The 26,906-nt window shown below is 43.7% G+C and overlaps 1 protein-coding gene across 4 annotated transcripts in view; it reads right to left on the bottom strand.

Moving 5' to 3' along the window:
* LOC146858422 (multidrug and toxin extrusion protein 2-like) overlaps positions 1-26,906 on the bottom strand; it is a 541,481-nt gene that overhangs the window by 139,534 nt on the left and 375,041 nt on the right. For 3 of the 4 annotated variants that reach the window (XM_085649339.1, XM_085649341.1, XM_085649338.1), the window contains exons 4-6: positions 25,096-25,244; positions 23,086-23,128; positions 2,129-2,173 (exon numbers count right to left, since the gene is read on the bottom strand). In XM_085649339.1, coding sequence (XP_085505465.1) covers positions 2,129-2,173; positions 23,086-23,128; positions 25,096-25,244 — 237 coding nt within the window. The remainder of the gene's footprint in view (positions 1-2,128; positions 2,174-23,085; positions 23,129-25,095; positions 25,245-26,906) is intronic. The other variant, XM_085649340.1, reaches the window with a different exon arrangement.

The raw sequence follows: 26,906 nt of genomic DNA, 5'->3' as shown, positions 1-26,906 counted from the left end.
TCCCGGAAAATCCGTGGGAAGAAATCTCCATTGATGTTCTAGGTCCCATACAAGACGCCAGCGGCAACCAGAAGTACCTCACCGTGGTCGTGGACAGGTACTCGAAGTGGCCAGAAGTCCACGTGGATGACAACGCAGAGACAGATACCATCCTGGGATTCCTCACGGAGGTGTTCATCAGAGAAGGGATCCCCAAGGGAATCCTCAGTGACAACGGCCCACAGTTCACATCCACGAAGTGGGAGGCCTTCATGGACAGGAACGGGATAACTGTCAGGCGCACGCCGGTCTACCACCCTGCTGGGAACGGAGCAGTGGAGAGATTCAACAGGGTGATAATGGGGTCAGTGCAAGCGGCAATCGGCCAGGGAGCAAGCTGGGAGAAAGAACTCAAGCGTATGCTATGGGCGTACCGGATAACTCCCTCGTCCACAGGCTACAGCCCATTCCGCATTCTGAGAGGAAGAGAACCGTTCACCAGAGACAATGTAGCTTGGAAGAGGCTCACGGTGCAGAGTCATTGGTCACCGGCAGTGGTGCGCAGAAACTTGGAGAAAGCACAAGCCGTATACACGAACTACTACGACGCAAGGCACAACACCAAGGAAGCCGCCTTGGAGAGAGGAGAGTGGGTGAGGGTGAAACTGCCTACACAGGGAAGGAAAGGGGACAGCAAGTTCACGCCCCCCTTCCAAGTGGTAGAGCCCTATTCCACATCAGCCTTACTAAGTGACGGGAAGATTTGGGCACAAGATCGGATGGCAAGATGCACCGGAACCAATGAGACTGAACAGAACGTGGAGCTGGATGGCGAGGCAGGAGCTGGGGCCACACCGGCGGGGAAAGGCGAGTGTAGGAGACCAGAGGGGGAAGCAGGAAGCGTTCCCAAGGGATCCTGGAGTCCAAGAGGAGGAGAAGTCGAGACTCCGGGGCTTGGTGACCGAGGGACTGAGTTAGGTGGGGCTGAGCCCCAAGACGCGTGTGGGGAAGCGGATCCGAAGGGTGGGGGCAATACCCCGACCGCAGGCGCAGGAAGCAGGAGGACACGCTGCGGAAGAAGAATACTGCTCCCACGAAGGTTCGAGGAGTTCAACCTGGACCACAAGTAAGACTGTTCTATGGTGGAGAGGGACATTGCTTATTGGGTTGTAAAAGGGGGAGATGTGGTGTTGCGGTCTAGTCGACGGCACGCTAGGCGTGACGTCACCGGACTTCCGGCGGCGGCCATCTTAGGGGCGCATTAGCGCGCCGATTCAAATAGGATAAGGAGCTCCGTGCCGGCGCTCCTGCTGGAGTGTGTAATACTTGAATAAACCCCTTAAACCTTGCCTGCTGTCCTAGTCATCTGTGGTGGGGCATTGTACAGGAAGAAAGGGGCAACATTACAAGCGGGCGGCCCCTCCGCAAGCCGCACCCAGTGTTGGTCACACACCACCGGTCCGCCTCTGCGGGAAGTGCTCGATCTGGCAGCCATGATCTTGAGCTCGAACTCAGAAACAGCAACGCAGCACAACTGTGCGGCAGCAGGACGCAAGCTCCGCAGCTCGAAGATCGAAGCTCCAACGCAGCTCTCTGAGGCTCCGAAGCTCCGAAGCTCCAATGCAGCTCTCTCGCAGCTCTCTGAACCGGAAATCACTGGTTCGAGGAAACATGTGGATTAAGGCATTGACATTTCAGTGAGGGTTTGTGAACTCTCAAGATCCAAAAATATGTTTTTCAAGATTATCTCACCTAATTGATGATCCTTGTATTGAACTCCACTATAGTGGTGTTTACACACGCGTCGTTCGACTAGAGGCTGAACTCATGAAAAACGTTTTAACATCTACCCATGTCTAATAGGCGGGAACTTCTAACATAACCTCCATCTGCAGCTCTTGTACAAACTTCAGATCTGGATACCTTACCATACGCAAGAGGCCATTGGATGCTAGGTAGGGCAAAGAGAAGACCAAGAAGGGGTGGACCGCGTGTTAAAAGAGGCGGAGGTCACTCTGTTTCAGTTGGCACTATTCTGTCAGCAACCAGGTTAAGACCGAAAACACAGCTTTTCTTATGGAAAAGGGGCAAGAGTTCGGGAAAGATAGTCTGAATCTCGTAAAGAAAAAGAGATACATGAAAATAGTACCTGGTTTTGTAAAAAGCTCGCTTGCAGCTGGTAAACAAAGGCCTCCTGCCACAAAGAAGGAAAACAATAATTAGGACATGTAACTGATTTTACAATATTCGTACCCAAACTGAAGTGCCACAAAGTCACAGGTTTATGCGTGCATGCCTTTAAATGTACAAATACATGTTTTAATAATTGAATTTTCATTTCGTCTCAGAAAAAAGTATTTAATAAGCACAACGTTGATCCTCAGCTCTTTAACATGGTGTCATAAATAATACTTAAATGTTAATTTGCAAAGGAAATGTCAATGGCCATTTAATCTAATATACTGCATTTACGAACAGAGAAAGCACCAACCTTGAAATGCATCCAAAACATATTGGTACTTTGGAAAATATGCATGAAAATGAAGTGCGCGAGGGGTGATAATCAGAGGCGCTGACCCCAATGCGTTGCACTGAAGTGTCTATGTATGAGTATGTGAAAACCTCACAGATTTTCATTTCCCAACAAAGGGAATCCTTTTCAAAACGTAGCAGAAAGCAAACCCCTTCTGCCATGCAAGCCAAACATTCTCAAGCGTTTTCCTAGATTCATTGCAACAGACCAATATCGGACAGGATTAGGCGGGATCTAAATTGGCCAATATTTAAAAGTAATCTAATGTTGGCTCTCATTGAGGGGTTCATAAGTATTTGTTGGCTGCAGAACATTATTATCAAATCAAACTGGGTAGAATGGAACTGATTTTCGATATTTTTGTGTGGAGGAACAGGCCACTTCTCCAGGCAATGTGGTAACAGGGATTGCAGCTGTCCTTGGAGTCACAGAAACCAAGAGGAATATTATCAAGTACAGCGTTAAAATTATCGCCGGTTTAGCGGCAGAAAACTGCCGCTAAAGCGGCGATAATGGGCTTGATAATATGCCCTGGAGAATTACAATAGAAGCCCATGTTCACACCAGAACATGGACTTCCATTGGAATTCTCAAGGGAATATTATCATCTAGTTGAGGCAGCACAAGTATCACTCACAATAAATAGTTTGTCCAGGCATTGTCATTCTTTACAAAGCAAAGATTTCGGCCAGATGTACTAAGCATTTTTCCAGCTGCAAACTCTCTGATTCCGAATTTACAACCTCAGAATTGCTTTTTCTTACTTATAAATCCCAATATAGGAGCAAATAAGCTTTTAACACCTCTTAAAATAGCACTGTGATCTCATAACAAATCCATATTTGGAAGGGGCATGTTGTAGGCAACTTTTCCCAATATCAGATCGGTATGATATGCATCCATGTTTTGCGACCAACATCTGGTCTCAAAACATAAAAAAATACCTACTCCTGAGTTTGGGTGGTTCCCTAGGGAAAAAAGCGACTTTGGGACCCCTTCCTCTTTGTGAATTAAAAAAAGTTTGTTGTAAAGTAAGCAGTGGTCGGGGGGACTACTACCAAATCTTAAAAAAAATTGTCAGGTATTTTCAACACACTCTGTTTCCTTTAACGATAATGAGCTGCATTGAATTAAAATATTATTTTATTAAACAGTGATCACAGACATACATGGTGGCCTTCAGACCCATTTACACGACAATCTCTGAGATGGCCTTCAATCAAAGTGAGTTGCAATTTCTGAACTACTTTATTAATATTTATTGAATTAGATCAGATTACGACCCACCATGATAAAGAATTTTATGAACCAACCTATCAGTACATAGTAAAATTATTTCCTGGTTGTAAAAATACGGGTTGGAATTCACAACCATAATTCTGTGACCACTTACATGTACATCCGGCCATAAGACCTTTAATAATTATTAGTCAAGCATGTGAAGTAGCTTTAATGAGTTTGCTTGGAATTCTCTCACTAAAAATAGTTCTCCCACTCAAGTGGGGATAAAATCAGCCGCGGCCCATGCAGGTAAGAGCAGCGGGCCCAGTAGTGGTGAAGATTTGGACGGACGATGACGAGGGAAAATTAATTTATTTAATTTTCCACGTCATCGTTCGTCGAAATAACCCTCCACCGGGCCCCACCGCTCTCAACCACAGGCCGTGGCTGGATAAAATGCCAGCAGGAAATGAGGATTACAAGGTCACATCATCACACATTTGAAGAATGCAAAGGCTCACTTCAATAATAGGATACCCCAGAGAGTGTTTATTTCAGGGTTACCCCTTGCCCTTGCACATGCAGTAGCTCATGGGGGGACTGTTAGGTGTTTACCTTCACATCAGACTAGGCCTTAGAGCATCATCTTGAGTCTCGGTCGAACACAAGTGGGTATGCAGCAAGAAAAACTGTCCAATTCTTTCTCAGCAGGGCTTAGAAGGACAGCTCTACTCACACCTCTGGGGATTTGGTCCTGCTCCCTTGAAGGAAGTCAGCCATGTGTTATGCACAGGTTAAGAACATTTGTTGCACAGGTGAGCAGACCTTCAGCTAGTTAAAAGGTCAAGACTGGATAAGCTAAATGGGCTTGTTTATGCCATTGCTCAGAAGAGCTGACTTTTTCGTATGTCCAAACGTACTGAAAGCTCAGCCCAGGAACCAATGCTTGAAGAGTGTATTTCTTTCTTTCAGGTAGTCACATCTTTTTGGCAGCCGCCTGTGGCTGGGACTGTTGCTTTGTTTTTTGTGTATTTCAAATACCATACCTGCCTCAAGCATAAAGAACATGATGTGGGGTTATGGGTTCATTCCAGTCCTTTCTTTATGTGATGTACCTTCTGGCCAAGCTAGCAGACAGACGTGTTTTGCCCAAGTGTTGCTATGTTTCCGGTTGCATTTTGAGCTGCTGGAACTGGTGCACAGTTTCAGTTATGCCACCTCCTTCCTTGCTCTGCACATCGGAAGCCAGGCAGTGCACTTGATTCAACAATGAATGTCCGATGGATGGGACTCTAGCGAAGCAATGCAGAAGGACATGCAGGAAAGGCAGCTCTGCTACAGAGGACTATCACTAGCCTTGCAGAGCACCATTCAACTTCTAGGGGTATATTCACAAGGACTTATCTCCGATTTACCTCCACGTTAATGCATCAAAAGTGGAGATAGATTTAACACCCCATTCACAAGCTGGTGCAAACTGCATACAACACCAGTAATTCAGCGATAACTGCCCCAAAATTTATCTCCACGGTGGACACCACCAACTAACCCTAATGAGATGCAGAGTAGGCGTTCTCATGCAAAAACACACGAAAAAACCACAACACCACTTTCACAATGACCTGCCAGATCTGCGATGCGAACCAAAAACAGGCGATAAGCCGCAGTAGCAGCAGGGAATTAACACCTGCCTTTTGCTGGTGTTAATTAGGATGACTAGCTGCAGCATAAAAGGGAGCCCAGCCAAGAGCCACACCGGAAGACCCACAGATGCCATGGAGACAATGATCATGCAACGCAGATACCCATGAGGGCCACAACACGCACCGCAATCACCCCAGGCCCGCCACCACCCCCAGGACCCACCCGCACCCTCACCAGGGAGCACCACAGAGGCAGCATACACAAAGACAGCGGACCCACCTGAAACGCACCTGCCAGCCCAGACCCAACACCAGAGGAGGATGTTGCCCACTACAGGCCCCAAAGGACAACCATCCCCCACATCCTGACCCACATTCCCCACCTGCTGACAGGAACAACCCAGCAGACAACCAACGTCCCTCCACAGACAAAGCTGCCGACTGCCGGCCTCTGGTACCATCCAACCCACAACTGCCAGAGTCGGAGGAGTTACACAGCCATCCCCATCCAAGGTCATCACACCTGTCCTGGATGCCAACATCAGCCTGGTACCCCAGCACCCCCACATCACCCACACTGTGCAGGAGCAGCTGGAGGCCAAGCAAGGTCCCTCTACCATAGCTGGATTCCCTCACGTGTCAGGGACAATCAACTGCACACATGTACCCCTCGTGCCCCCTACCCACACTGCACACAACTACCACAACAGAAAGCACACGCATACCATGAATGTACAGGCAAAAGTGGACCGCCCGGGACTCCTCAACAATGTCGTGGCCAACTCCCCAGGCAGAGTGCATGAAACTCACATCTCCCAACAGTCCATCATCACCCAGTGCTCCCAGGATGGCAGACATGGAAATGCATTGCCCGTTGGTAAGCCCAAAATAAACACACCACACACCTCCAGCCCACAGTCATGCAACTCACGACACTGCCAATAGGCACGCAGCACATCTACAGTCAATATGACACACAATATGCCAACCACCAGACACGACAACACGACTCCATTGGGAATCCGGCACTGCAATACCCACAACCCAGCCACAGCATGGCATCACAGACACACAATAGCAGGATGTGAGGAGAGGCTTGGAGCAGGCATGTGCGAGAGCGGCAAGTGACTAAGGAATGTGAACCTACCCAATTCCAGGAGTGGCTTGGAGGTGCCGGACAGACCACAGAGTGCAAACCACGGAAAGGGCCATGTGGAGATCAACTGCTCATGCATGGAGTGTAGTGTAGTGGCCAGTGCACGCTACCATGTCCCCACAGGCTGTAGAGCAGAACGCGGAAATGTCGCACGTTACGTCTGCCCCTGCCTGCACGTGCATAGTGGGTTGGACCTGCATACGCCAGGCCTAGGTAGGGGTGTGAAAAAAAAGCCCATCGCACTGGTAGTGGTTCTCATTTGGAATGGACAACGCGCCTGCTAGGGGGCTGCCTCTCAGCCCGCCACGAGTTCTGCGCCGAGCACGGAATGGCCTGCGTCCCTGTGCGCCTGCTGCACCCCGGGCCGTTGGTCCCCAGACCCGTCATGCCTGCCCCAGCGCACCAACGAGGCTCAGCACACCTGCCTACACTGGCGTGTGTCAAAGAGGGCCCACCATGTGCTGGTGCAAGCTCCAAGCACCAGTCCCGTGACCTCTGCAGCCTCCACAGACCATCACTGGCCCCCCCAACGCTGGCCCACATTGCTCGTTCCTCATTGACATACTCCACCGGCGTCCCCTTCAGCCCAGTAGGTCCCACATGTGGAACTGTGTCCTGACTCCTGAATGGCAGTGACACCAAGTCTGAGGCAGCGGCCACAGCACCAGACTCCCTTCGATCAGTGAGGCATAGTTCCATATAGCTGGCCGCCGACACGTAGTGCCACTTACCCTGGTAAACGCAAGCCAGCGAAACGTGGTGCCACTAACCCTGTTCAATGCAAGCCGGCGACACGTGATGCCACTAACCCTGTTCAATGCAAGCCGGCGACATGTGGTGCCACTAACCCTGTTCAACGCAAGCCGGCGACTCCTGGATGAGGGCTCAGGTCTACCCTGCAGACCAATAGGTCCCACATCCAGCACATACTCGCGAATCATGAATGGCAGAGTTCACACCAGTGAGAGGAGTAAGAGAAAGATGCGGCTCAGTCCAGATGAAAGCCGGATTAGAGTCACGGAAGTGATCCGACACTATCGACAACTGACCTGGTGCCATCAACCCTGTTCACTGCATGTCCCCGTCCCGTGGTACCATTGAACTATGCAGGCCTTTGGGGCCATCCAACCGGAGCTGGTGACACTCGCTGAATTGCCCGTTCTGCCCGCTGCCTCAGGCCTACACTGCGATCCAGTAGGTCACACATGTGGAACTGTGTCTTGGGTAAGATGTGGAGGAGTCCACACCTTTGGACACGCCTCATCACAGGCGGCATCCCCTAACAGCACTAGTGCCACTAACTCTGTGCGCAATGAGTCATGGGCACCATCTGGTTGGACCTTGGTGGCATCTGAGTCCATGGCCTGGTGGTTTTCTGCATCTTCATCTGGCTGGCCCAGTCTTGGTGTCCGACATGTGTCTGTTCCATTCATCTTCACCATAGTGACTGTTTCAGCATGGTCCTGCCCTCTGCATCATTCCCTGGGGGTACACCTTCCACTGTCCACTGAGATACTCCGCGACAAGCCCCTTTGTCATCTACGGAAACCTGCTCTGCACTCGTGACCCTGCCCCAGCGCCCCACAAGTCAGTGGCCCATCGCGGTAGGCCCGTGCAGGACGCTGGGCATCCGGGGCCACTAACTCATGGGGCTTTATGGTTGAATGGTTGTGTCCTTTACGATTTACACTGTTGTCGATTTCTGACTGCACCAGGCAGCCCTTTCCAGCTGGTGTGCACACTCCCCACACACATCCAACACAGGTGTCACTCGGTATGTGTGCCTGCTAATAAATGTGGCCGTGCGCACGTGCCCATAGCCCTTCACATCATCTGAGCAAGTGTGTCCGTGTGGTCATTGTGTCAGCATGATGGGCACGGTCCTGTAACATCACAGTGTGCTGTCTTCAGCGGACGTTACCATGTCACCTCAGCGTTGGCAGTGACCCTGGACATGTAGCCCCGCATGCACCCCACTGCATGCACAAGCGGCGTGTGCTGGTCTGGCATACGTCAGGTCAGCGCAGGGGTGTGCTGATTCAGCAGGGGGAGCAGGGCGTGGCTCGGACCTGGCCTTGGGCAGGAAGTGAGGTAAGTGTGTCTCTGTGTTGGGGTGTTGTCACCACCAAGGCCACAGTAGTCGATGTTGCAATGTAGCAAGCACCAGGAGGGTGGGCATGCACATACGGGAACATGTAGGAGCGCAGGACCGCTCGGGGTCTTGGCACATGCATGCCAAGTGTTATGTGTATCAGTTCTGCGGATGCATGAGTCACTTGCCTGGCCTCATTCACAGCGTGATCACAGCCAGCCATGGGCTGTACACCTATGTCTGACCTGTTCAGACGTTTGGCCTATACTCAAGTGACCGCACACCTTCAAAGGCCATCGTCACAGTGTTGTTGGCATGCCGCTGGACATGCGTGGACAGGCATTACAATGGTGTGCCGTAGAAGTGCACGTGATGCTACCGCACAGCGCACACAAGGGTGGGAGGGAGGAGCAGCTGTTTGGCAATGTAACACACAGTGAGGCCGCTCATGTGATACGTGCTGGGCATATCATCCAAGATTCTCAGGGTCGCAGACATCCCACCACGCCCACGACTGGCCTCTGTACATCTAATTTATGCATGCAGATGGTGAAGCTACTGTAGGGATGAAAGGTCATTTGTTTGAACTATCAGGCAGTAGCACATCTACAGCTCCGAGCAGGAACTTGCTTGTGGGCCAGCACCCCCTGACAGATATGATAGCATTTGCTTGCAACTCCCACACTACGCACTGCCCGACGTGAGACCAACATGTACACATCCCACACGCAGAAGTCCTTGGTCATAGTTGGCATGCGTGAAATGGCCTTCACATGTACTCCACCCCACCCCAGGCCTGCACCGGTTGCACACAGAGACTGCTCAGGTCAACGAGCTGTGCCATTTCATCCATAGGACTGGCACAGGGCAAGCCAGTGCCGCTTCAAGCAGAGCCACTGACGCAATGGCAGACAATCCCGGACACATGCTCGACTCCAGTCGCGTGAAGCTGTACCGTGCACAACTGCTGCATGTACTGGGGGCACTGCCGTTGGCAGTGCTGCGGATCAGTTACCGGCTGAGCTTCCGCCTTGCGGACGTCACCTTCTTTCAGCCTGTGTTGCATTGTCGCTCGTGCATATTCGAGTGGTCCATGGATGTCTGCCTCTCCACCGTAACGGTTGCTGACCTGAATTACGACGTGTGTGTGCGTTCCTGTTGGCCCACGACCAGGAGTGTCACGTGATGCCCGTTTATGGCATGCATGGATGTTTGGCATGCAGGCTGGATACTGGACTTGGGAGATTGCACGAGTCGTCTTTTGCAGTGAGCACATTAAGCCACTACCCGATTGGGCTTTGCTGCACATTGGGTCCAGTTGTTGGAGTCGGCACATCTGTCCGGGTCAGCTGATGGATTACATCGACGACATGTCGGATGTGGTAGAAAACAATTGCTCATTTGAGATGCTGGCCTACGCTGCTGCATTCGCGTTCATTGTCGAGTGACAAGGTACCTGCAGCCACAACTGGATGTGACCCATTGCACGTGTCCCGGCGCCTGGTTGCATGTTGGGAATCTGGTCACATGTCCCAAGATGACAGTGGACATGGCAGCATTGGCCTAGACTCACGATCCAGGCGCCAGCAACCAACGTGGGTTGGCACTGACTTGTGTTGGTGATGGACTCCCCTGTGGTGCACATGGGCGCTTTCCTACGTTCCTCATTCAGACATGCTGCTGCATTGTTCTACATATCGTGGCCCTTCTCTTGGCCGTACTGCCATGCACTTGTCGATAAAGTTTCCGCACTTTCACTTGTCTCCAACTGTGTTGTGTCTTGATTTGTATGCCAATATGTGTGCCACGGACTCTGGATCCTAGCCATACGTGCATTGCTACCCCATTAGGACTTTGGGTTTGTACTTGTGCATTATCATGTCCCTGTTTCGTGCTTTGTCTGATGCGTATGGCCATTTACCGGCCACAGGCGGGTGCACTTGTGTCCTGTGTTTGGTTGTGCAAATGTTGGTGTTTGTACCACATTGTGTTTGATGTTGGGGTGCTCTGCTTCCTATGTGTGTGTGCTGCATTGTGTGTGTGATGTCCCTTCAGCTCTGATTTGACTCACCCTTCTCCCTTTCAGGCAGTGTAGTTTTCTCTTCTGTGCTTGTTCAGTGGTGTGATATTGCCAGGTTGTGTGACTTGTGCTCTTGGTTGGTGTTGTTACTCTGGGGCATGGTTTGTCTGCAGTTGTGCTGTGCTTAATTGTGCATGTGTGACAATGTGCCCATCTTCCCTGTCCCCCCAGTCCCTTCTGGTTCCTCTCCCTGTTGCTGTTGTGTCTGTGGTTTTGGGCAGTTTCCGGTCCCCGAGTCCTGCCACCATCTCCAGACTGATGTGGTGGACACCATTTCCTCCATGTCATCCAGCTCCTGGTGTAGCGCTGGACTCCCACCTCTGGTGTGCATTGCTGCCTTCTTGTTGTTGGCATGTTTCTGCTAGTTTGTGCGTTTCACATCATTACGGATGTTCTGGCTTTCTTCCATTATCCTCCTCTGCTCTCAGGCTGCATTCACCTTGTCCAAGTTTGTCTTTCTTTTTCCAGCTTTAGTTGTGTTTATACCCAGCTGCCATGTGTATCGCGGGCCTGGTGGTGCTTATCCCTGCTTTCCTCATCATAAATGGGCTCAATGCACGTTTTTTGTGTTGTGATTTGTGTTTTTATCTCCGTCGAGGTGGTTGTATCGCGGACACTGGACGCGGTTTCGGCAGACTATCGCATGGTACCGCCTTGTTGTGAATTCCACGTTGACACTGAGTTATTTTCCCGCTATAGGCTGCGATGTGTAAAGTTGCGTTTTTTGGTGATGTTTAGCACACGTTCTTGTAAATATACCCCTTAGTGTTTCCCACCTCACTCATATCCAAGCATTCATATGCAACAGATACTGAAGGCGAATGAAGGGGTCCAGTCATGGCCTGCAACATGGATTTACCAGGGGTAGTCAGGAGGAAATCCCCGCAGCGAGCTTCATGTTAAAAACAGCTCCACTCACTAATAGAATCGGCTATCACCAAGCATTAGTCATATAGCACGGGAAATGAGATAGTAGTCATCCACGGAACATGATATTCGACTTTGCGTGCAACCCTAATCATAAGGGCGTTCAGCAGTCTACTAGAGAGTGACACATCAGAGTCATGTACGGAACTGGACTGGAGACTTGTAAGACCCGCCTTCTGCACCATGACACATCTCAGGTTTGCCAGAAAATGAAATGGAGGAGCAGGTTATAACGTGAGCACTTCACAGGAGAATTTTTACTCAACTGGGTGTTTTCTAACTAAAGTAAATTTAAACAAGATTACAATTTGCATTTAAATTTCACATTTCATCTCATGTGAAACTACTGAGATGGAAAAGTAGTTCTTTGAATCGGTGGATGATAGTAACATTAAAAATAGTTAAACAAGCTTTTGGCATAAAGCTTACTTCAGCATAAATGAAAAACTGTTAACTAAATGTAATATTGGTTTTGATGTCACGAACAGACAAATAAGATAACATTTCTACCTTTAAATCAGTCATAGGCTAGGCTACATTTTGCATTGTCATACTGAAGTGTATAAACGTTATGCAGAATGATGTTCGAAATGTATTACCAATCGTATTTTGGTACCATGATTTTCATTTGAATAATATTGATTTTCATTTTCTGAATGTATATCTGGTGTCCTGTTGTTTTTGTGCACCAGCGTGATTTTGAGAATGACTTCTTCAGGTGAGGGTACATGAATCACAAGTAATAAATTCCAGAATACCAGATTGGATTGATGTGGAAAAACACTGAACACAATTTTTTAGAATCAGAATTAGAACAAGAAATACAATGTCTAGGCACTGGGTCCCTACGTTAGTCATTGCGAACAATGCTCATGTCCACCTCTATGCGCTACAAATGTAATTTCGTGCCCTCTCTATGGCTACTATAAGTGACTTTATGAAGACGAAATTTAAATGACTGTCCAAATGTAACAATGCAGCTGAATGACATTTTTAGGAATGCTACTTCAAGAATTTTGCAAGAAAAACTAATCATCATGTTCCAATGTATAAAATCTATACATAGAACTATGCAGGTGCATTTCAATTAAACTCACGGAGCAACTTACTTACGTACTGACAATGGTTTATATGTAATATTTTTCTGTGAACTTAATCCTTTAAAATCAGGCTTTTCGCTGAACATTTAGTTAACTCTTTTCTACGAGATGTCTGCCAAAATATTTATGGAATATATCCCGCTGCTGTTTGCATCTGTTTATCAGCACAGTTTCCTACAGCACATCTGCCCCAATGATATTAATACTCTGTATAGAGTATAACCAGAACATGGGGCCATTCAAACAAGAAAGGTGGACCACTGAGCAGAGACACGTTTACAAATCATTTTGAGGTTCATCTTAGTTGACAGAGAGGCAGAAAAGGTGAGCCTTTAGAAGCTTTCTGAAAAACAAAGGAAAGGTTGAGTTCTTATGTGGAGTGGGCAAGAGTTCAATAGGTTAGCTGCATCTGATGTAGTGATTGGGACGTTTTACATTTTGGGGTTTTCAGTAAGAGGGAGTTCTTGGTTCTTATACTGTGTGACCTACCTGATGTTTATTTCGGTCAATTCCTTTAGGCAACAGGTGGGGGGGGGGGGAGGGGTCAGATATCCACAAAGAACTTCATGCAGCGCAGCAAGTACATTTTCCAGGCAACCACTCACAGACACCCCACTAGCATGTGACTTCATGTTTCATCATGAGCCCAGGGGGTGTACATTAAAAAGTTGATTTATGGCGCGAGGACTCATTTGTAGTGTATAGCTTAGAGAGTAAGGGATACACTCTCTTCTTGTTAGAAGTCCATTGCAGGACTACAATGGTGTAGAAATTAAGCTTGAGCAATTACACTACATGTACATGTCATAGGCACATTCAGGCCAGGTAGTTTTTCCTGTTTGAATAGGAAATTGTCAATGATGATAACATGAGCCAGTTGGTAGCAGTACCCAACAAACTTGATTGTTGCTTTCATGAGGCACTTCCTATCTTTTACACACAAAAAAAAAACGTTTTGGTTTTTGTTCCTTGACACCGCACCTTCCTTTACACGATAGTCACCCCCCACCCCTTTGCTACTGATTTGAAGCAGAGTGGGATGAGTACTCACAGTTGGAAAGCATCTAAGAAGTCCTATAACAAAGATTATGTTTTTTACGGGGTGTTGGAGATTGGGGAATTTTTAGTTTTGGTTCATGATTGTAGAATGCCTATGGAAGTTTACACTCAGCATATGCAGTTTGTGTAAGACCCAAATATTTTCAATATGCATTTATAATTAATCAAAGTGATGTATAACATTATTTAAAATCAATGTAATTATCTGTTAATAAAAAATTGTTACATTAATGTAACATTATTTCCTATCGGGTCTCTTTTTATTTCTCTACCTCCATTATTTTCTATGAGAGGGTGTTGCAGTATTAGTGGCCGGTCACGCGTGATACTGAACTTACTTCTGTTTTTTTAGTTGTAACTTACACTTGGATTTTCCGAATTGCCATAAGTAGTAAACTTACTTAAAAGTGTAAATTCCTAAAAAGTGTAATTGGTCTTTGTGAATCAGGACCCATTTGTGTTAGCACCAAATAGAGTCCAGGGACCTGGTTGTCAGATTCTGTGCCTCGTTCAGCCAACTCTTTGCGCGTGCTAATTATCTTCATTGATGCAGTACATCCTTCTTTGCTCTTTCAATATCCTCTGTTGTGATTCATAAGTCTTGCATTGAGGTACCTTTGGTTGGACGATCAGGCCCATAATGTTTAGTGTCTGCCAGTCCCAGAATGACTCTTGCGTCTCATAGTGAGCATTACATTTCTCTCCAAGTCTCCCAACTGTGGAACAGCCTGCAAATTTGCCCCATTAATATAGTGTGTTGTGCGATCACCATATTCACATAGATCCACTGAAAACATTATTGGGATTTCCTTAAAGGGCAAGGTCGTTTGACTATACATGAATCTCTGGAGGACACCTGAATCAGTGTTGCTAATGTAATTTACTAGAAGCCAGAACCAGAAGGGTTGAAGGTTCCCCACTGAATATCTGTTGATCATTATGTAGCTCTGGCCACTAATGCCACTTTCAGCTCCCCGGCCAGGCCAAAACTCATCAGCATGACAAGCTTGACGGGAGCATCAGAAAGAAGCAATTTGTGCAGCTGGACTGCCACTGATAACAGGGACAGTGCCCCAAAGCTGCCTCCAAGTGGTGCACTCAATATGGAAATGTATAGTGGCCTGGAAAGAGAAGAAACACTGGTTGACTTTTTCGCAAGTGTGTTCATCACCCAGACATTAAAGAATTAAAACGTGCAAGTAGAGATCCGCCTCACACCAATCTCTCTTTCAGGCTCTGAGTGTAAGATGGAAAGGTCAGAGTGCCAACAAGGGATTTTGTTATAGACAAACTATCTAATTATATAATTCAAAGAAAGTTAATTAACAGGTGTATTTGAAAGTTGACACCAATCTACGATATCAATTGTCTCATTCAATCATATAATGTAAAGAGCAAAACACACGGGAAGTCTTTTTTTGTGAGATAAACACAAAATGTTTTTATGTATAAATCAAGTTAAAAGGAGTACATGAAAACCGTTGGTTGAGCAATAGATCATGAACAAAGGGTAAAATCATATCCACATTTCATGAAAAAAACATCTATTCCAATACATTAAACAGAGATATATCTCATTCTTGAGAAGATAATCAACTGTGTATAACCAATATTGTGAAAATAGATGACGGAGTCGACGTTTCGGTCTTGGGTGGCATAAGTCCATCGGACCATCTTCAGGACAGGATTATTGCACATAAAAGACCCCTATGTAAACATAATACAATCAGTTACAATAATGTAAACATAATTGTGCTTTCAGCATTTAATATACATCTAAATTAGACAACCCGTGTGAAAGGAATGCTCCTATTGTTTTTTTCTTTTTAATCTTTTAGCCCTGCATTACAATTACTTGTCTACAGGCTGCTTGTCATTTATTACAGAAGAGACAATTATTTACAAAATAAAGCAAACATTTGGTATAACAATAAGAAAAACATGCTTACTTCAACAGTTATAGATCTCGCACAGTACTTTTTATACAACACTTATTCTAGTATGGTACGTGCGTTTCTTGCTGTTGCTGCAAACAAAACAAATACACAGCAAGTGGTAAAATTAGTCCCTTATATCTCATTGGTAGTTGTTTACTTTCTAAAGGGATTATCCAAAATTAAAGTCATGCCTACCAGATTTTCTTTGTATTTTGTGACAGCAAGACCATATAGAGGGGAGAATCCTTCCTCACTTGTTTTCAGAGACTGCATAACAAGGCGAAGATACAAAGACATTGATATGTGGATTATATATAGGATATCTCAAAGTAAGCCATCTTATCTAAATATCTACAGCGTTAGCAGTCAGAAGATGCAGAACAATTGCTGTATGTAGTGTTACCAAAGTGCAATTGGTATAGTCCTATCACATTTCAGTAATTAAACTTACTGCTGGTGATGACTTGGATTGTGTTATCGTTTGTAGTCACTTGGTAACAGCACAAACGATCATTTTAAAGAGACCAAGCTAGAGCCACATCTTATTTGAACTTGTTGTGGGACTCATGTCGTATTAGTGCCCGTAAAACTGATGCATCACTACAATGCTTCTAGTCACTTAGTATAATTCATGCCAAAACACAACCTTAGTTGTTTTAATATTTTAAAGGGCTAAAGGTGAACCAATTTCATGCAGGATCTTAAATTTAATGATTCTGTGGAGAACACGAACCCGTTTTAAATGGAAACGTCGCGTTCTCAAAGGGCTGACACAGATGGCGGCCATCTTTGAATGTTTAACTGCAGTTAAAACATCTCATTTGGTGCATAATGAACTCCTATTGTCCTATTGCATGTCTAAAAAACATGATCTGCCCAATAAAATTATTCAGTCTTTAACAGGTCTAAACCAAAGGATATCTCCAAAATATGTTAAAATCGGTGTACCGAGCAAAACACGGATTAATCCTAATGGAAAGGACTGTACTAACGACTTTTCCTACTTACATGTCTTAGTCCGAAATGGAAGCGCACAGGTCTATTCGGGAAGAAACAGCCTAACATGACTGAAGATTGTTCGACGTTTATAAAGCATAAACCAAGGGGGCGGAGGCTTTCTTAATTGAAACCGGAAGCACCTCGGGTTAGAAACTCGGTGTAGCTTGGCGGCCATCTTTAACTGCTTAGTTTCGTATGATTACTGATACGTTCAATCGAAGTGTAGATCACATGAGGGCCTTTTAGAAATATTTCCTAACATAACTAAAAGTCGTTAGGAACACATCGTATAACTATTCAATGTGATAAGGCGGACAGTCCCATTGTCTCACTTAATTTGGCTAATAGTACGTGCGATCAAGATGTTAATTGTAGGGGGGTCTCGTTAAAATATTTTAAGACTCCCCGTTGGTTTAGTTTCATCTCGGAAGATATTCAGAAGTTAAATAATGAAGTTCTGGTTATTTGATATACCAAAAATCCAATATCGAGCTTGATGTTGTTTCATTTGATGGTGTTTACTTTTAACACGATTTTTAGGTGATCCGTAGCGATTAATGGAATTTCAACCATGTCAATGTTAAAAAGTCATATCTTTTGTGTTAATGGATAACAGTATACCAACATCGAATTTGCAATAAGGTTGACAATACAATTTTGCAAACAATTATATCTTTCATGAACATTACCCACAATAGAATATTGAGTATAATCATGGCCAAATCTTTAGTACATGGAGATCAAGATGTAAACTTCAACCATACATACAAATTATACATATAATGAAGGTAATGCCTTTTTGTTTACATGAAACACTATCTATCGATCCAATGTCTACAGTCAAGTGTTACAACTAATACTGGTCAGACAGTGTTAATCTCAGCAAGTGTAATATAATTTCAGATGAGGTGATAATCAGATATTAAAGAATGTATCCGCATCTGTTGACATTGGACCTTCCATTATAGAAAGACATGATGTAAACATGCACCTAGTCAATCTTATGTCAAGCATGCTAAAGTATGCCATTCTGTGGCAGAGTTTAAGCCCTGCCTAATGTTGTCAGTGCGACAAATCCAGCGATTTTCTTTGATTGTGAGTGTGCGATCAACATTGGACTGTCTGATATTAGGTTTAACTACTTCGACAACCCACCATAGCATGTCTTTATCAGTGTGTTTTGTTCTGATGTAATGATCTACAAGTGGGGCATTTTCAACCTTACATCTGATTCTTGACTGGTGTTGCAAGATACGTTGTTTGACCATTTGGGTAGTTTTACCTATATATTTCAAGCCACATGGGCATTGAATACAGTAGACGACATTTCTGGTGTTACAATTTGAGAAAGATTTCATGATGAAATTCTCTCCATTAAGTTCGAAAGATTTCATATTGGCGGTACTTGAACACGCTGTGCAGTTACTGCATTTAAAATGACCAATCACAGGTATGAGCTGTCTCATATTGTCAATTATATTGTGGTCTGGCATTTTGTAGGCATGAACTAACCGATCTTTTAAGTTCGTGCCTCTTTTGAAAGAAAACAATGGTTCTTTGGCTAATTCTGGAAGTGAAGCCAAAAGTGTCCAATGTTTTTTTATGATTTTTTTAATCATGTTGGTAGCTGTCCCAAAGGTTGTTACACATACTAACTCTGGTTCGTTAGTTTTGTGTTTTACTTCTAGAAGAGCATCACGGTCGTTGTACCATGCCTTTTTGAGTGACTTTTTAAGTAGTTTGTTAGGGTAACCACGCAAATGTAATTTTTCTTTGAGTTTTCTGGCTTCTAAGAAATAGTCTTCCCTTCTGGAACAGTTCCGCAGAAGACGGAGAAATTGTCCGAAAGGGAGTCCATATTTGAGTGACTGTGGATGGTGGCTTTCGTATTTCAGAAGAGTGTTTCGTGCTGTAGGTTTAGTAAATAAAGTAGTGTATAGTGTTTTCTCTATCCCTACTCTTATTGAAATATCTAGAAAATTCATCTGTTGATTATCGGAATCAAGTGTAAATTTCAAATTGGGATTCCTCGAGTTGATCCAGTTGTGGAATTCAGTAAGAAGTTCCTGGGTCCCCTTCCAAATGAGGAATACGTCGTCTATGTATCTTAGCCAACATGTGATGTTGGCTGCGAATGGATTCGTTGTATTGTAGACATATTTCGTCTCAAAATCTGATACATAGATGTTCGCAATATCTGGGGCATAAACTGCCCCCATTGCGAGTCCCTTCAGTTATTGGAAAAAGGATTTTTCATAGAGGAAAAAATTCTCACAGAGCGAGAGCCTTATACATTCAATAATAAATTCCGTTGGGACCGCATGTGGTCTAGGTCTATTATTGAGTAGATTTTCTACAATCTCTAGTACTTCTGTTTGTGGAATGTTCGTGTATAAACTCTCTATGTCCATAGAGACCAGGATTTCACAGGAAGGGTCAAAAGGGTGATTTTCAACCACATTGATCACTGCTGTAGTGTCCCTAATGTAGGTAGTAGTCTTTCTCAAATTGTAACACCAGAAATGTCGTCTACTGTATTCAATGCCCGTGTGGCTTGAAATATATAGGTAAAACTACCCAAATGGTCAAACAACGTATCTTGCAACACCAGTCAAGAATCAGATGTAAGGTTGAAAATGCACCACTTGTAGATAATTACATCAGAACAAAACAAACTGATAAGACATGCTATGGTGGGTTGTCGAAGTAGTTAAACCTAATATCAGACAGTCCAATGTTGATCGCACACTCACAATCAAAGAAAATCGCTGGATTTGTCGCACTGACAACATTAGGCAGGGCTTAAACTCTGCCACAGAATGGCATACTTTAGCATGCTTGACATAAGATTGACTAGGTGCATGTTTACATCATGTCTTTCTATGATGGAAGGTCCAATGTCAACAGATGCGGATACATTCCATAATATCTGATTATCACCTCATCTGAAATTATATTACACTTGCTGAGATTAACACTGTCTGACCAGTATTAGTTGTAACACTTTATTGTAGACATTGGATCGATAGATAGTGTTTCATGTAAACAAAAAGGCATTACCTTCATTATATGTATAATTTGTATGTATGGTTGAAGTTTACATCTTGATCTCCATGTACTAAAGATTTGGCCATGATTATACTCAATATTCTATTGTGGGTAATGTTCATGAAAGATATTATTGTTTGCAAAGTTGTATTGTCAACCTTATTGCAAATTCGATGTTGGTATACTGTTATCCATTAACACAAAAGATATGACTTTTTAACATTGACATGGTTGAAATTCCATTAGTCGCTACGGATCACCTAAAAATCTTGTTAAAAGTAAACACCATCAAATGAAACAACATCAAGCTCGATATTGGATTTTTGGTATATCAAATAACCAGAACTTCATTATTTAACTTCTGAATATCTTCCGAGATGAAACTAAACCAACTGGGAGTCTTAAAATATTTTAACGAGACCCCCCTACAATTAACATCTTGATCGCACGTACTATTAGCCAAATTAAGTGAGACAATGGGACTGTCCGCCTTATCACATTGAATAGTTATACGATGTGTTCCTAACGACTTTTAGTTATGTTAGGAAATATTTCTAAAAGGCCCTCATGCGACTACACTTCGATTGAACGTATCAGTAATCATACGAAACTAAGCAGTTAAAGATGGCCGCCAAGTTACACCGAGTTTCTAACCCGAGGTGCTTCCGGTTTCAATTAGGAAAGCCTCCGCCCCCTTGGTTTATGCTTTATAAACGTCGAACAATCTTCAGTCATGTTAGGCTGTTTCTTCCCGAATAGACCTGTGGGCTTCCATTTCGGACTAAGACATGTAAGTAGGAAAAGTTGTTAGTACAGTCCTTTCCATTAGGATTAATCCTTGTTTTGCTCGGTACACCGATTTTAACATATTTTGGAGATATCCTTTGGTATAGACCTGTTAAAGACTGAATAATTTTATTGGGCAGTTCATGTTTTTTAGACATGCAATAGGAGTTCATTATGCACCAAATGAGATGTTTTAACTGCAGTTAAACATTCAAAGATGGCCGCCATCTGTGTCAGCCCTTTGAGAACGCGACGTTTCCATTTAAAACGGGTTCGTGTTCTCCACAGAATCATTAAATTTAAGATCCTGCATGAAATTGGTTCACCTTTAGCCCTTTAAAATATTAAAACAACTAAGGTTGTGTTTTGGTATGAATTATACTAAGTGACTAGAAGCATTGTAGTGATGCATCAGTTTTACGGGCACTAATACGACATGAGTCCCACAACAAGTTCAAATAAGATGTGGCTCTAGCTTGGTCTCTTTAAAATGATCGTTTGTGCTGTTACCAATTGACTACAAACGATAACACAATCCAAGTCATCACCAGCAGTAAGTTTAATTACTGAAATGTGATAGGACTATACCAATTGCACTTTGGTAACACTACATACAGCAATTGTTCTGCATCTTCTGACTGCTAACGCTGTAGATATTTAGATAAGATGGCTTACTTTGAGATATCCTATATATAAGCCACATATCAATGTCTTTGTATCTTCGCCTTGTTATGCAGTCTCTGAAAACAAGTGAGGAAGGATTCTCCCCTCTATATGGTCTTGCTGTCACAAAATACAAAGAAAATCTGGTAGGCATGACTTTAATTTTGGATAATCCCTTTAGAAAGTAAACAACTACCAATGAGATATAAGGGACTAATTTTACCACTTGCTGTGTATTTGTTTTGTTTGCAGCAACAGCAAGAAACGCACGTACCATACTAGAATAAGTGTCGTATAAAAAGTACTGTGCGAGATCTATAACTGTTGAAGTAAGCATGTTTTTCTTATTGTTATACCAAATGTTTGCTTTATTTTGTAAATAATTGTCTCTTCTGTAATAAATGACAAGCAGCCTGTAGACAAGTAATTGTAATGCAGGGCTAAAAGATTAAAAAGAAAAAAACAATAGGACCATTCCTTTCACACGGGTTGTCTAATTTAGATGTATACTAAATGCTGAAAGCACAATTATGTTGACATTATTGTAACTGATTGTATTATTTTTACATAGGGGTCTTTTATGTGCAATAATTACTGTCCTGAAGATGGTCTGATGGACTGATGCCACCCAAGACCGAAACGTCGACTCCGTCATCTATTTTCACAATATTGGTTATACACAGTTGATTATCTTCTCAAGAATGAGATATATCTCTGTTTAATGTATTGGAATAGATGTTTTTTTCATGAAATGTGGATATGATTTGACCCTTTGTTCATGATCTATTGCTCAACCAACGGTTTTCATGTACTCCTTTTAACTTGATTTATACATAAAAACATTTTGTGTTTATCTCACAAAAAAAGACTTCCCGTGTGTTTTGCTCTTTACATTATATGATTGAATGAGACGATTGATATCGTAGATTGGTGTCAACTTTCAAATACACCTGTTAATTAACTTTCTTTGAATTATATAATTAGATAGTTTGTCTGAAACAAAATGCCTTGTTGGCACTCTGACCTTTCCAATTTGTTACCCAAGCCCTCAAGGGTTTATTGGGTCTTCCCCTACATTTATACTGAGTGTAAGATGGCAGTTATTCCTCTCCCAGTCTGCCGCCTGTTTTCTGGCGTTGCCTCCCCTTGTCGAAGGACGCACAATTTGAGGCAGCAGGTATTCAGTCACGAAGTCTATATTTCCTTGACGGTAGAAGTGGTTGCCAAGCAGTATAATCATGCTATTGGACTCGGTGCAGAGCTCAGTTTAGGAGAGTCACGTCCACTCCTTTTACCCACAAGCCCATGTCCCCAATTCACCAGTGGTAAATGATGTCTTTAACCTCAAGTCAATAGGATGTGAGTGGGTGATAACCCACAAATCTTGAAGTGGGTGTAAAACAGACTACAAAATGTTTTCTGGGTAGCTTCAATGAGATGATTGAAGTTTGCAAAAAGTGATGGGTGGAATTTTAATCTCAGCCACAGTTCTTTAATTGGGGCCACCTCCCAGTCCACCCTTATTTGCACTCCATGCCACCTCAGTTTGGACCGAGCCAATCGTAATTTAGTCTTGACCCTGCACCAATAGGAACAGTCCAGCCCTAACTGCCAGGCAGGGTTCTCCCTAAACTGGAACACAGGCAACCCAAGAGCTATTTTACCAGTCTATACAAAAGTGATGGATGAAATGCTTAAATTAATCTCAGCCACAAATAATTGCTCAGGCTGCATCCCAATCCACCGTTATTTTTCACACCATACCACCTCAGTTGCACACTTTCTAGTACTTATTTCACCTAAGTCTAATTGAACTCTAGTATATCACTAAACAGCAAGCATAGTGTTTAAGACAAACTTACCAGCAGGACTGGAACAGAGATTAGTACATAGTCACCTGCTAACCTGTAATGGAAAATAAAACAACATAACTCAACTTATATCAAAAGAAAACATTTTGGAAGAGCTGATGTTCTTTGAAGGGTAATGCAGAATTATCTTCAGCTCTGAAAGGAATTCCTGTGTTGTAAAAGTCACGAAGGTGAACATACTGTAATGTTTCTTTATTCATATTATCCACACATTGAAAAATAGGTCACAGTTCAACTGGTTAGACCAAATTTATCTGATTTCTGTAACTCCTTTTTATTTATGGTGTGAGACAAACAGCAGACACAGGGCCTGTTTATAATTGCAATAAAAAATCTGATAACAAGGTGTTTCTCCTCTGTTTCTCCACCTCGCCCGGATAGCAGGACATTTTTTTTTTATTGGACATGTGGTAAATGCAGAAGGTGGTGGCGATGGTTGGGCGGATGGATCCCATGCATTATTCTATTGTTTGAGAGAGGGAGTTGAGGGTAATGCTGTGTGTGACCTGGGAGGTTGATAGGGTGCCAGATCCCGTTTTTAGGTAGAGGGGGGAAGAGATGACCAGAGGTTGATGGGGTGAGTGACAAGACATCAGGGGCAGACGCAGGTGAGGCCATGCTCTGTATGTCTCCCCATGACTCTTTTACAGCTGCACAGCTGATGCCAGCGTAATATGTCTGTGCAGCCACCTGCAATGCCTGCACCGCAGTCACTATCTGCACCTTAGTGCCATGTTTCCAGCAGACATCACAGATGTTGTTGACTCAGCTTTAAAGGACACCATTACTGCCTTCACTGATCCACCCTTAAACTCAGTCACTGGATCCGCAACCATATGCAGATTTGGATTCAGAGGCGACTTCTATTTCTAGTGTGGACACATACCTTCATCTTCTCCTATCACAATGTTTCATACTTCCACCACGGGTGTCTGAAATCTCAGAAACTTCAGAGGACTCTGCTAGTACCTTCCACATGCAATGGATCAGTCGAGTCTGATGCCAGATGTTCTGGGTAAAACAGAGCTTGAACCGCTTCTGCTACAGCAGCACTGTACCTGCCGACATGGTCTATTTTGCCGCAGGTCCATATGGACAACAGGAAATTGGTGCAGGCTTAATCAATGCCACACAGGTAGGGAGAAAGATAGACTGGTGGGCTCAAAGATAAGGTGCTGACATGACAGCGAAACAAAATAAGAAAGGAAGGAGGCAGCAGAGCTCAATGGGATGGCTCACTAGAAGGAAGCGGGTGAATGTGCCCTCAGGAAGGAGTAGAAGAACAGAAGGCTACAGAAGAAAGAAACATTACACGTGAGATGGAGTGCATGGACCAGCGTGTGGCACAGGTTTCATCCAGAGAGGCGGAGAAGGATGCCACTTTCACACATTTGAAAAGCAGCTGGAAGTTCAACTGCAACCACACAGACCAGAGCCCCCGATTAATGAGGAAGGTACGTTGCTTAATGCTTATTGCATTAGAAAGAAATTTCACTCAGAATCTAATCTGATCTTTAAGCTGTTACGAAAAAATGCATTGGAAAAGTGCAGCGCAACTGTAGACTTGAGTCATTTATACCAATTCAATTAAGAAAATAATTTAGATAAATAGTTGAGGCTAACCTTATATAGGTTGAGCCCTCCTAGCTTTCACAAGTGTCACTTTGAACACCCAAAGCCCACCATGCCTGGTCGAGACTGCTTGCCAGAGACGTTCTGTTTCACGCTGCCTTTAACTGTCTTTGGGTTTGCTAGGAGCTGGCTCGTGAAATATGTGTACTAACCAACACCAGACTATTTGGACTTCAGGCGCTGTGTAACTAATGAGACCCCGATTGTGCACGCTCGGCAAGTGTGCACATCTCCCCAACACCTCTTATGCTGCATTCTCCACGTAAGCATGTTTTGTTTCAAAGTCCTGTAAAGTACGCTGACACATCACCGGCATCATCGTCCGAGAGAGGGTTTACTACACAATAAATGTCAAAGTAAAATACTCACCTGGACACTTTGGGATCTTGCCTAATTAGCAGCAGAAGTTTCTCCGTGTTGATGAAGATAGCCCAGCAGGGGAAACAAATGAGAATTAACATGAGCAGTGATTTCTGCAGGATGACTCCAATTTGCTTCAAGTTTTTACCACCAAATGTCTGAAAAGGTAAACAAACTATTGGTCAGTATGTACATAACTGTCTTACTGGATCTTATGCAACTACTGTTCCAGGCTCAAAAGACACAGCTCGCCAGAGGTATTTCCATAGCAAAGAACCATAGCTCTAGTGGGTAATATGCCTGGGCAAACTGGCTGCAATCCTCACTTTGGCACACGACTAAAAGTCATGTCTTTAGACAATTCACTTTCTTGATTATTTAGAATTGATCTATCGGGCTGAAATTGATGCAAAACGCAGGTATGCATGTTTTCAAACTAATGCCTGAGAGTCGTATGCAAACTTTCCTTGCTCATGGTTTTCAATAGCACTGTTATCTGTTTGCAATTGTGTGCACAAAACAGGAAAATATGATTTATTATATACAGAAAACGGATGAAAAAACCATTTTTGTTATTCCTAAAGATTTGCCCTAATATTTATTTTTTACATAGAAACATTGTAGGTACCCAGCATCAATTAAATTTGTGGTGAGATAATTGGGCTCAATTTTACTGATTGGTTCAAATGACTCTCCTACTATTAATTTGCTTTTTTTCCAATCTGTGAAATGCAATGTAACTGTATCATGTCTAAGAGACTAGAAACCCAATGCAATATACATAGTTGTGAATTATCACACATATCTGAAGTAGAATGCTATATAACTCCCACGCAAAGTTGCCACTATAAAAATACAACATTAATACATGCATGCATACATACAAATATACATGAATATTTATACTGCTTATTTCTTTGCATTTCACACAGCTCTACTAAATGAAAAAAACATTTCTTGTAGATCCGCTTTTATTGAATGAATGTGGAGCTTAAATGATGTGTCTCTTAGAAGTGAAAGTTCAGATTACTGACAGCAAATTTTCATTTCTCCGATCCTTTCTTACTCGTCCTATTATTTATTTACCAAGTAAATCTGCCTGTTTACTGTATTCTGCGTACCACTCCCAAGCTGTTTTCTCTTTCCATTAATTGCACAGGAAACCCTCCCATAAATGTCCTTCCCCTCCCAACCTATACCTGTTTATATCAAGCCCTGAAGGAAGGCTGACAAAGGAAGTAAAGTGGAGGGGAGGGTCATACGTAATGGGGCAAGTAAGGAAGAATCAGAGCAATAAAGATTACCAGTAAATAATCCAAGAATTACCTACTCTTCTTCCATCCTCATCCGTTCCTTACTCTTTGTGGTTTCCTGAAGCAAAAACCCCTTCATCAGGAGAAAAACAAGCCTTTGCACTGCATAGATTTGGAAACAATTTTTTGACATTCCCTCCGTCTTACATTCCTCTACCCTACTCTCACTTTTTTGATTATTTTTTTCTTCAACAAGAACACAGAAAGAAACATAAAAAACACAGGTACTCTAATTTCAGATAAAACATGAAAGGGACATACATCATAAAGTAAGCTGTGATCAAAAAGCCAGCTCGGAATCCTAAATAATATGCAGCCAATAATGTAAATTAAAGTTCAAAACTGAGGGCAAAATGCCAGCCTTACAGTTATCTCCATTCGAAATTCCAGCCCACTTTGCCCGTAATGCTGCAATTCCCCTGGTAGAATGCACTCACACTTCCCTAGGAATCTCCCTGCCACAATACTGATAGGCAGAGAAATGTACCGTCTTTATCCACCTTGCTA

The sequence above is a fragment of the Triturus cristatus genome, chromosome 3_2 (genome assembly GCF_964204655.1).
Source record: "Triturus cristatus chromosome 3_2, aTriCri1.1, whole genome shotgun sequence".
NCBI classification, from domain to species: domain Eukaryota; kingdom Metazoa; phylum Chordata; class Amphibia; order Caudata; family Salamandridae; genus Triturus; species Triturus cristatus.
The sequence above is the reverse complement of the archived record's forward strand: the minus strand, read 5'-3'. Positions and strand labels throughout refer to the sequence as shown.